General features: G+C 45.6%; 1 protein-coding gene across 1 annotated transcript; it reads left to right on the top strand.

Annotated features, from left to right (window-relative positions):
• Positions 1-9,217: 9,217 nt before the first annotated feature.
• On the top strand, positions 9,218-10,186 carry LOC123770077 (uncharacterized protein T26G10.4-like). Its single transcript, XM_045761751.1, has one exon. The coding sequence runs from the start codon at positions 9,218-9,220 to the stop codon at positions 10,184-10,186; it is 969 nt and encodes a 322-aa protein (XP_045617707.1).
• The last annotated feature ends 2,084 nt before the right edge of the window (positions 10,187-12,270 follow it).

The following is a 12,270-nucleotide window of genomic DNA, read 5'->3' as shown; positions in this document are numbered from 1 at the left end:
TGCACAGGAACCATCATACCACCCACCTAAGTGACTATGGGACACTTCACAAAACTCCTATAGTGTTTCAAATGCTACCAATACTCCCACAACACCAGGAAGTGCACTGAGCGAGCGCAACGCTGCAGCCTCTGCACCCAGGGCCACCACTACACGTTCTCCCACCGACGCTGCCTGCTCTGCAATGGCCAACACTCTGTCTCGCCTGTCTCCTCTGGCAGAAGGAATTCCAAATGATAACTACCTCTTCCTCCACCACCATACCTCGACCAGGAAACTCACTCCCGTTAGAATTCCCAGTCTTACCTGGAAACACACACAAATTGCAATGAATCCCTCACCACTGCCTGGCCCCTGGAGATGCAGCACCCAGCCGATTGCACCACTACTGACCACACGACCACCGGCCTATCCTACTACCTCCACCAAGATCACCGTTTTACCCGTCCTCCTTCACCTCGCTGACAAGATAGCGGGCAACGACATTACCCACTATATCCCGTCAGACAGGCTCCTCGTTGCGAATGGACTTCCAACAGCTGTTGTACCCGATGACCTCCTTCCAGCTTCCACGATTGCTACCAGACCCTCCACCCCAGGGATTCCTGAGCTGACCCCAAGGGAACACTCCCCGTCTGGCCACAGTGACTCCACAGTTCTCGAGCATGTGCCACTGACAGGGACGGAAGCAACACTCAGTACAGCTGACCAGGACGACGTAGTCGACTCCGAAAACTCAACTGACTGATGACTTGACTGATTCCGATGATGAACCAAGGGAAGTGAATCACAATGACTACTGACTCCTTTTCTTCAGTCGATGTCACCGGCTCTCTATCTTATGCAGCCGCCCGGGCATCATCTCTTCCTCCAGATCCAGCACTGGCACCAACAAGACAAAGACTTCCATTGTGCTTAATCTGGGCATATCCAACGTGGCCATCGGATATACTTTCCAAAAAACTTCCCCCGAGACTGACCCGACTGTGGCCAGCCCTGATGACTCCTGTGGCACAACTGTGAGCAACGTGTGTTGCAACCCCATCAATTCACTGGTCTGACCAGCCTGATGGTCTTCGATTGGCGTGTCCACGGACTCCATCCCCAGCTCTCCATTATCAACTTTTGCTATATAAAATGGCTCCAAGGGTCTCCACTTACTGGTTTACCATAGCTCATACTTTGAACTTTTTGTTCTGAGTAGCTGATCTAAAAACAACAGCAGCATAACCACAATCTTTTGCTTCTGGTAGTTAGTGTTACTGAATAATATTAGTTTAAAAATATTGACCAAATATCACACTAGAAATAGAAAAGACGACGACGTTTCGGACCGTCCTGGATCATTATCAAGTCAATTACAATCTACTTGATAATTGTCCAATTTCTAGTGTGTAGTTTGGTCAACATTTTTCAGCCACGTTATTGTGACTTCATCTGCAAATAGATGTTTAAGTTCTTGCGTCACTGCAGCGTTTGTTGTATTCCACAATGCTGCCGGTTTTGCTGTGTTTGGTGTGTTCGGTATGATCGTCCAGGGCGACTCGAGCATTCAGGCGAGTTTTCACATTATTCATCTCGTTAACTTCATGATTTATGCACATTGATATATGGTATGTTGGTGTTGATTTTTAATTAATATTTATATTTTATTAACATTGTCTATTAAGGCAATATTTATACAAAATTTTAAAAACCTTACCGACTTTTTTTTAATGAGAATTTCCAAATATAATTAACATTTATCTGAAAACCTTGCCTCAATATTGTAAAGTTATTTAACATTAATGTTTTGTTCGAGGGATGTAGTGTGTTGATGTACCAAAACAGAACGAGGTGATCCATGAACTAGAGAACTTCACGAGATGATCTTCGTGATTTCGAGAAACTCGTGAGAGATATGATAAGGAAGGTGGAGGAGACAACCAAGAAAAACAGGTAAATACATGCTCACTCGCATACTCAATGTGCATATAATTGAGTATAAATTTGCATAATACAGTAATAAGCTTATCGTGAATAACCCAACTGGATTACGGGCTCACCATAGCCCGTACTATATGAAAGTTTTAGTTGCGAGAAGCTAAATCTAAACGAACAATGTACTCAAGGATCAGTTATGTTTTCTTGTAGCAGTAATGTGTTATTTTTCAGGAACCATGCTGTATGCCGTACTAGCATATTTTATGCTGACCGTCATGGTATATTGATCTTCCCAGACAACCTTGGAAGACGGGGTTGGCTTTCAGCTGGACGCACTTCAGAATTCCTGTCATAAATGACTTCCCCATACGAAATGCTTGAATGTCTGTACGGTAATTTATCCAAGGCCAACACTACCTCAAGATACAAGAAAATATCACTGTACCCAAGCATCCGACAGAGGGTAGCAGCAAAAGGAGTAGCAGAGGTTTGAGGACAACAAATTTAACATTTGATGTCAGAGGAACAGAGAAGCTGGGGTTTGGAGAACTCCTCCAAAGGACCTGCTTGAAGAAGCGATCCTACACATCACGCGAGACACGATACTTCAGTTCGACAGAGGAACACACCGAGGAAGGTGACGACGGATTTGAAACTTGCCGTCAGCAACTCCTCCCTCTCATGCACATTCATTGTTAACTACCATGGTATTCTGGTCTCTCGTGGCCTTCAGCGATCTGGTCCACGATTCAGAATTCACAATTAGTCTGCAGGACCCAGGAAACTATAATGTATTGCCACCTTCTGTTTTAAAATCAATAACCTCAGCCTCCCAAAGAGATGCTATGATTATGTTATCGTAAATACAATTAACAATTACTTAACGATGAATTGGTCGTGTTATCCAATATAAATGGGCCACATCAGGGGACCGGTACCGAGAGATGCAATACTGTTCTAACATACTACAGACGTTCTTCCCATGGCTAACATACTACAGACGTTCTTCCCATGGCTAACATACTACAGACGTTCTTCCCATGGCTAACATACTACAGACGTTCTTCCCATGGCTAACATACTACAGACGTTCTTCCCATGGCTAACATACTACAGACGTTCTTCCCATGGCTAACATACTACAGACGTTCTTCCCATGGCTAACATACTACAGACGTTCTTCCCATGGCTAACATACTACAGACGTTCTTCCCATGGCTAACATACTACAGACGTTCTTCCCATGGCTAACATACTACAGACGTTCTTCCCATGGCTAACATACTACAGACGTTCTTCCCATGGCTAACATACTACAGACGTTCTTCCCATGGCTAACATACTGCAGACGTTCTTCCCATGGCTAACATACTGCAGACGTTCTTCCCATGGCTAACATACTGCAGACGTTCTTCCCATGGCTAACATACTACAGACGTTCTTCCCATGGCTAACATACTGCAGACGTTCTTCACATGGCTAACATACTGCAGACGTTCTTCACATGGCTAACATATAACAACCAGACCAACCAGACACTAGAGTGTATATAGACGAGGACCACAGTAATCTTTAGACAACAGCTATTTATAAACCAACAAACTTATATGCATACCTGAAGTACGACTCCAGCCACCTACAGGCACTAAAGGAGTCCCTACCATACTCCCTTGGTTTAAGGCTGAAGCGGATAAATGGCAAGGAGGACCTGGTGCCCCAACTGGACTGCCTATGGACTCCCTCTTTGGACACACAAGGAACCGAGACAGGCCAATGGAAAATGCCAAGGTAAGCTGCAAGCTAGGAGTAGAACCGAGCTGCTTCATTAATGGTAAGACCGGAAATGGAAGATGGATATTACCCACGCTGTTTTTCCCGGGCCTGGCAAAGCCCAGGAGGATGAAAATATTGGAGCTATGGGACTGGCTTAAGACTACATACGGAGACCACCTGACCTAGGAGGTCTTTCCGATAGCGCTAATTGCTCAATGATAGCGTGGAAGAGGAAGGTCGCACAAAGACTACATAGTCAGGGCACAGGAAACGAACCTAGCAACCAGACCTGACCTAATTCACGTTTGAGGGGGTGTGGTGGTCATACATTTTAATGTCTCGGGGAAAATAACATCTTTTACTTGAGCCAAGGGGAATTCAATGTGTAGGGAAACAACCTAATAGATAAATGACATGTATGTTAATAATACACACGCAACATTACTAAACATAATTAGTTCCTTACAACTCGGTCATTCTGAAAGTAACATGTGGGAAAATAATCGCCCAAACGGGCTTTAGTCTCCCATCACTATCAATCTAAAGTTTTAACTGGGCACACAGCCACCACACCTGTCAACCGGTGACATATAAACCAAAAATATATATTAACCTGGACAACCTGGAGAGGAGAGGTGAGACCCGATCTCCTAGCCCTCTCTCCCTAGGAGATTCCTCTCACTCTGGGTTAGTGCTATTTCTGAGTTTCCCTTAGTTTTCTCTTCACCTGTTTATTGCTCTGTTGATGTAGCTTTAAGTGTGTATTGTTCCACCTCATCGGTTGCCGTTTCGTTGTCCCCGCTCGTCGTTCCATTGGTCGTCATTCCTGTCTCTCCTGTAGTTGTCATCATTGTGGAAGTTTCCTCCGTCTGTGTTCCTGTACCAGTTGTTCCCCCTCTGGTGGTTTTGTTCTCTCTCCGTTGTATCGTCTTCCATTCATATTTCCTATAAAATCCTGGCTACTATGATTCCTAATTCTTAAAAAAAAAACACCGTTGTTGCTCTTATCCAATATCCCTGTGCCTACCCTGGTTGCTGTTATCTCTCTCCCTGTACCAAATGTGGTTATTGGGATCTCTTCATTGATCGTCTTGTTCAGGCCTGTAGTTCTGCGTCGGCCGTACCTGTCCATTGTTTCTTCTGTCGCGGGCTGAGTTTACCCCGTTTGGCCCTGTATCTTTCTCCAGCCTTCCCCAGCTGCGTGGTACGTTACCTCCTATTATCGTTCTTGTTCCCTGGTTCCTGGTGATGAACCAGGTCAGGATTCGCTTCTAGATCCTTTTCTGCTTGTAGGAGGACCGATCTGGGTTTATCTTGTATTTTGGCTTTGATTGCTGGTTGCTCTTTTATTCCGAAGGCTTTGTGGATAGCATCCATAAGGTTTTATATCGTTCCTTCATGGGGGATGGAGATGGAGTCCTCATAACAAATCACAATAGTGAGATGCATCAAATGAAGAAATCCACAAGGACCTCGTCCAGGCCCTTGTGGATCTGTTCATTCGAGTCCTCATACTTCAGGTTTTTGTCCTCCAGCTATATCTTACTCTTATTAGGCCTGATTTAGATTACATGTTTCAGTTTTGGTCGCCGTACTATACAATGGAAATAAATTCACTAGAACACCTCCAGCATAGGATGCCAAAGTTAATCCCACAAATTTGAGATCTCATATGAAAAAAATATTGACAAAGCTTAAATTACACTCGCTGGAAAGGCAAAGAGTTAGGGGTGACCTGACAGATGTACAAGTGGAATGGATATAACAAAGGGTATATTAAGTATTAAAAGTATCAACACAGGACGGAACACGAAACAGTGGGTGTAGATTGAATGGGTTTGGAATTGGGAGGGACCTAGGTAAATGCTGGTTCGATAACGGGGTTGTTGATTTGTGCAACCAGTTGTCACGTGATGTTGTGGGGGGGGGGGGATCCTTTGATTGTTTGGGGGGTCGGTTGGACTTGCATGAGTGAGACTGGGTGGTTGTGGGTGGGGGGCGGCCTCGTGTAGGCCAGTGGGTCTTCTACAGTTGCCTTTGTTCTTATGTTCTTAAATTACACTAGCTAGAAAGGCGAAGAGTAAGGGGTGACATGACAAATGTGTACAAGCGGATGAATGGATGTAACAAAGGGGAATATTAATAGGGGTATTAACAGTATCGCCACAAGACAACACGAAACAATAGGTATAAATTGAATAAGTTAAGATTTAGGAAAGACCTGGGTGAATTCTTTTTTCAGTATCAGTATCATTTGTAAAACAAATTACCCCATAACGTGGTGGAGGTGGGGTCCCTTAATTGGTTCAAGCATGCGTTGGACATGTATACGAGTGGGATTGGGTGGTTATAAACAGCAGCGGCCTCGTATGGGGCAATAGGCTTTTGCAGTTACCTTTCTTACGAGTGGAGAAACAGGGCCTACACGATTCGCACTCGTCTAGCCCCGATCTTCAGCTTCTAGCACAGCTAAGCTGTCGTGTTTATAATTTATCACTTTCGTGCCATCTTCACTTGGATGTACGGGCGGTTTATTTAAGCGCTTGTCGGATCACGACGTACATTTACGGTCCGTGTTATAGTGGGTATATACTACTCGATCGACTTGGGGTTTGTATGAATATGTTTGCCAATAAATTTTCGTTTTCTCTAATAGGCACAGTGCCTATTTGAGAAAACGGCAATGTATTGTAACTTAGAGGAGAGACTATTGAGTTGGGGAATCAACGAGGGTAATCGCCCACTCCACACACTCTTGTGTTGGCCGCGATCATGATTCTACATTTATATGCATATGTCTGTGTAGAGAATTTTATTGCGAGTTCAGTGATATAAAATTTAACGCTGTAGGACTAATGTGGAGCTGACAACAAACAAAAGAGTATGAACATTTTGTAGCTGTTTGGGCGTACAGCTAGACAAGTGATCTACGTTTTTATTTATTTCGTGATGGAATAGCTAATGCTTTGGTTAAATTTTATACATATGATCTTGTAGAGAATTTTATTGCCAACACATTGATACCAAAAGGAAATACGTAGCTCGAGAATTGGTGTCAGGAGAGTGAACAGATTCCACACTGTTTGGTGTTTACGCTCATGAGAAAAAAACGCCGCGCGCACAATGCGCAGAGTTTTTTCGCGGGTGCCGGGTGCATCAAACTGTTTAATGGAACGAATTAACTTTAAATTAAATTCATTTATTCAACGTAACTAATTTACTTCAGTCTAGTCGTTTCTGAATATAAACCTCTACAATTGTGGAATCCCAAAATACAGTCCACTGCTTTTAAATTCAATATAAAATTGGTATGCCACCAATGAAGGATATCACCTTCGATCTACTTACATTGTTATGACCACTTAAAATGCACTACGACGAATGCACTATGGCCAATATAAAAATGCTGTATGCAAAGCTGTCAAAATGGCTGACCTGCCATCGACAAGCTGGGGCCACTAGAAACCATATGCAAGTGTACACAACACAACGCTAACTAGAACATACAACCATCCTGGTATCCACCACTGACCAGAGAAGACTGCAAATACTAGAAGCTATACGCAAAGAAAAATATACTAACCCTTAATACAGAGTAACTTCTTTGATACCTTGCCTATGGTAAAATCCAGACCTCACCATTCAGTACCGACTAACGAAATCTCTACCGAGTTCTCCCCACCCACTGCCTAACCCAGTGTTTGATTGACATTAATCCTAATTACTCCCCTATTTCTTCACCTATTGTCACATAATTATCCTTCATAGTCGGTAACTTTCGTCCTGTCTTATCTTCGGTGATCATATAGTGAAGACTATTCAGGCACTAATATTTATGCAGTAACACGTGTACGATGCGCCTCCTTCCAGTCACCGCCCTTCGCACCCGGTGAAAACCCACACGAAACATTCCAGTTTCTTCCGTTCACAACTCATGACGTCACTGCCAGACGTCTGGCAGAATCGTATAAATACCGGTGCTCCGGTGTCACAAATCGCTTCTCGGCCTTTTGGCTAAGATCAAAATGTAAAGCTCCCAACAACACCGACCGTGCAGCCATCTAGTGGCGGATTCTGGAGTTATCCCAGAACCGATCACTGGTAAAGGGGGGAGCAAGCTCCTTACACTTTACATAGTGGCTGGCGAGACGGCAAGTCCCCCGTGATTGCCGTCGACCTTCAGGGGCTGGCTTGTCCGGGGCCAGTCGCCTGAAGGGGAGACCATAGACCCTGTCTTCCTCCACACTTGTGCCTTGAGCCAGGTGCTGGAGGACGAACATAGCCTATGTTCACATTGATTGTGTTGTCGTCCGCACGCCCGTTTTTACGGAGTTTAATGGGGCAACACAATCAATGTGTCTCTGTCCCAGTCACGGCCTCGTGCTTCTGTCACTTGTGATGGATCCACGACGGCCTTCGAGGTTGACGGTCCCGTGGGTGGAGAAGGACCAAACCCTGCAGGCAGCGACCCAGGTCGCTGCCCATAAGCAAAAACCACAGTACCCACACCACACTGGCCGCCTGAAAGATGGACCGGCGACGACGGTGGGACCCGAGGTCGACCTTGGTGAGTCGGCCTCAGTACTCAAGATGGACCACGACTCGAGGACGACTACCTGCCCTGACCCCAGCGATGTGAAAGTGGAAGTTGACGACTCCAGGGACGACTCCAGTGATGATGACTGGTGATCGACTTGGACGAATCGACCGCGTGGATGACGACGACCGCTGGCCATGAGGTCGCCCTTGGCGAGGCGGCCTCAAGGAGGACCATACTCCCCCACTCTGGGGTCAGTCTTGGGAGGCTGGCTCGGGGTGGGGTCGACGCTAGAGGCAGAGACGCGGGGGTCAGCGATGTGAGGCTGGCCCATTCTACAGACAACACCGCGGTCGCCCTTGGCGAGGCGGCTTCGAGGAGGACCATACTCCCCCGCCCTGGGGTCAGTACTGTGAGGCTGGCTCGGGGTGGGGTCGACGCGAGAGGTGGTGTCATGAGGGTCAGCGCTGTGAGAGTGGCCCGTGACGCTGCCGTCAACACCGGGGTCGCCCTTGGCGAGGCGGCCTCGAGGAGGACCATACTCCCTTGCCCTGGGGTCAGTCCTGTGAGGCTGGCTCGGGGTAAGGTCGACGCGAGAGGTGGAGCCGCGAGAATGGCCCGTGATGCTGCCGACGACACCGGGGTCGCCCTTGGCGAGGCGGCCTCGAGGAGGACCATACTCCCCCGCCCTGGGGTCAGTCCTGTGAGGCTGGCTCCGGGTGGGGTCGACGCCAGAGATGGGAACGGGTCAATATTGCAATTGAACCCATCTTACGAACAGCCATTGCAACTGGCCTTGATACCAATCCTGACTTCAAACACCCCTGCCTGGCCTATGCAGATGACATCACACTGCTGGCCAGAACTGAAGCGGGTCTACAGAGCCTCCTAGACGTCACAACGGCGACCTGTGGGGATCTGAGATTGGCTCTAAACCTCAGAAAATGCTCCTCTATGCATATGTCTGGGAGACAGCCAAGGGGAATGAGAAATACGACTTTCCACATCGGCGAGACAAACATCAACTGCCGTAGGAACGGCGAAGAAACTAAGTTCCTTGGCAGGCCAGTAGGATTCCACCTACTGCCAAATTCTACAGCAATTGATGAATTCAAGAAGCTGGGGGAAGCCATACTGACCAGCAAGTTGGCGCCCTGGCAAAGGATTGATGCTCTAAAGACCTTTGTATTCCCTACGACGGTATTTGCAATGCGAACGTGGCAGCTGAGAAAAGGAGATTGGCAGGAACTCGATGATCACCTACGAAAATTAATCAAGTCAACGCTCTATCTCCCGACCCGAGCTACAAATGACTACCTATATGGCAGCGCAGCGGCAGGCTCCTGTGGAATCCCCCTTGCTGCAGAGGACTCAGACGTGTTTGTGATTGATTCGGCCTTCAAACTTCTTACTACGCCGGACCAAGACACAAGAAACATCGCGAGAGAAGACTGCACCAAGGTCGTGACCCGGAGACTACGAGAAGACGCTACATTAGTGAATGTCTGCCAATATCTGTCCAAGGAAGCAATGGCTCAGCGGCCGACTGGTCACGAAACAGTCTGGTCCAGAGCAAGAAATGCATCTGCAAGACTAGACACGAAATGGTCTGCCGACGGCGAAGAGCTAGCACTAACATGCGGGGAACGGACCATGACAAGGAAGGAAAGAAGACTCGTGGCAAGGAACATCCGCAATCACCATCGTGGACTCAGAGACGAAAGCCTGCAGGACAAGCCGGACCAAGGAAAAGTGATGAAGCAAGTCGCAAAAGTCCGAGCCTCGTCCTCCTTCATCTACGACGGAGCATTCACTACCTTCGCAGACTGGAGGTTCATCCACAGGGCTAGGCTTAATCTCCTCCCCCTCAATGTAGCAAGGCGCTTCAATGTTAACTCTGATAAACGTTGCAGGCGTTGCAAGAACCCAAACGAGACTACCACACGTCCTTAACCACTGCATGAGGCTGTCCAACCCCATGAACAAGCGCCACAACGCACTAGTTCAACGGATCGTGAAAGCTGCTGAAGGACGATTCTGGAAGGTCATCACGGCGAATCAGCAGATCCCTGGCATCGACAGCAACCTACGGCCGGACATCGTCCTCGAGAAAAATGGAGAAGTCCTCCTCGTCGACGTGACGTGCCCCTTCGAGAACGGCGAAGCCTCCCTGGATGAAGCTAGGCTGCGAAAGGAGCAGAAATATGCGCCGATTGCAGCTGCGCTGCGACGGACCTACAAGCAGGTCACTGTCCACGCCTTCATCGTGGGCTCACTAGGCTCGTACGATCCAAGGAATGACAAGTTGATGAACAGGTTCGCCTCCAAGAAGTACCAGAAACTCTTCATGAAGCTCTGCGTCACCGACACGATTCGATGGTCGAGGATGATCTACATCGAACACGTGACCGGCGCCCGGCAGTATTGATTTCCATTTATTTGTGCTCTCTCTTGCAGGACCATGCCATTTCTTTCAGAATGTGTCTATGCTATTTGTTTCAGGAATTTACATATTTTATGAAATTATTATGAGTTCCATTGTAAAATTTTCATATGCACCCTCTGTGGGAATTGTCACAAGGCATTATTTAACAGTCTCCGTGGTGTAGTGGTAAGACACTCGCCTGGCGCTCCGCGAGCGCTATGTCATGGGTTCGTATCCTGGCCGGGGAGGATTTACTGGGCGCAATTCCTTAACTGTAGCCTCTGTTTAACACAACAGTAAAATGTGTACTTGGATGAAAAAACGATTCTTCGCGGCAGGGGATCGTATTCCAGGGACCATAGGATTAAGGACTTGCCCGAAACGCTACGCGTACTAGTGGCTGTACAAGAATGTAACAACTCTTGTATATATCTCAAAAAAAAAAAAAAAAAAAAAAAAAAAAAAAAAAAAAAAAAAAAAAAAAAAAAAAAAAAAAAAAAAAAAAGTACAACTCATGTAACATTATTCAATAAACAAATAATCTGTCACAAATTACTTCTCAGGTGCCCCCAAGGTGTAGACATTTCGAACTGTCCGTGACCTGCACTGGAAGATTATTCTCAGGTTGTGTTGTGGTAAAGTATAACTGAAGCTGTGTTGTTTGTATTTAAATTCTCATTCTTTTGCTGGGTCTATAAGGCCCTCATTTTCATTAATGATATTTGTTTCAAATTATATTGTGTATATGCCAAGCTGTACGTAAAGTATTAAAAATATTAAAATGTCAACTATTGTTATTGTGTTCATTATGGTCTCAGAATAGCATATATCCTTCATGTTCCTCGGTGAAAAATATTGTTTGAGAATACAGTTTACTGTAAAATATTCTTTCAATGTGGCCATCCAAATGTGCCAAATTTATACGCAAAATATTTATAACTCCAAATGTTGTGACTATGACTAAACGACATAGAGAACACCTTAGAACAAAGAACTATGCACAATGTAAAAATGGTGAGAATCGGCCAAAATTTTTCTGAAGCTGTCTCAAAGTTGAAATTCCTGTTTTAGAGATAATTGAAGTTGAAGTTATTGACATTGACTATAGCAGTTCTATTGAATGAATTTTCTTGTAAGTTAATAAACATTGCTTGGTATTCGTACTCAGAAGTGAAAGATGTAAGACTGTTGAAATGAAGTCACGGAAAAAAACTATATGGGGATATGTTAGGGATAAACATATATTGCATTAACTATATTGCCCATATATAAGAGATAAGGCCCTCATCTGGTCCTCATGCATCAATACAACCTAAAATGACAATAGTTTGAAATCTGTAAATAGATCGACCAAAAAGAAATCAGTCAAATTCTGCCACTTTTGGCTGCTTAACATGTTGACCAGTTTCGTTCAAACTTCACATGCTTAGTGCCGGATATGCATTCTTCAAGATGTAGAAGTCAACAAAATCCGCATATAAAACAAAAAAAGTGGTTGTCAGCTTTTTGTAAAAAGAAATACATTACCCAATGGCAATATTTCTTATATATAATAAAATACACCATAACATACTAACTCCTTATGTGTGAAATCTGGCCCTCCAAGTGGCAC

Source organism: Procambarus clarkii, chromosome 45 (assembly GCF_040958095.1).
Source record: "Procambarus clarkii isolate CNS0578487 chromosome 45, FALCON_Pclarkii_2.0, whole genome shotgun sequence".
In the NCBI taxonomy this organism is placed as follows: Eukaryota; Metazoa; Arthropoda; class Malacostraca; order Decapoda; family Cambaridae; genus Procambarus; species Procambarus clarkii.
Note: the sequence above shows the minus strand (reverse complement) of the source record. Positions and strands in the feature narration are given on the sequence as shown.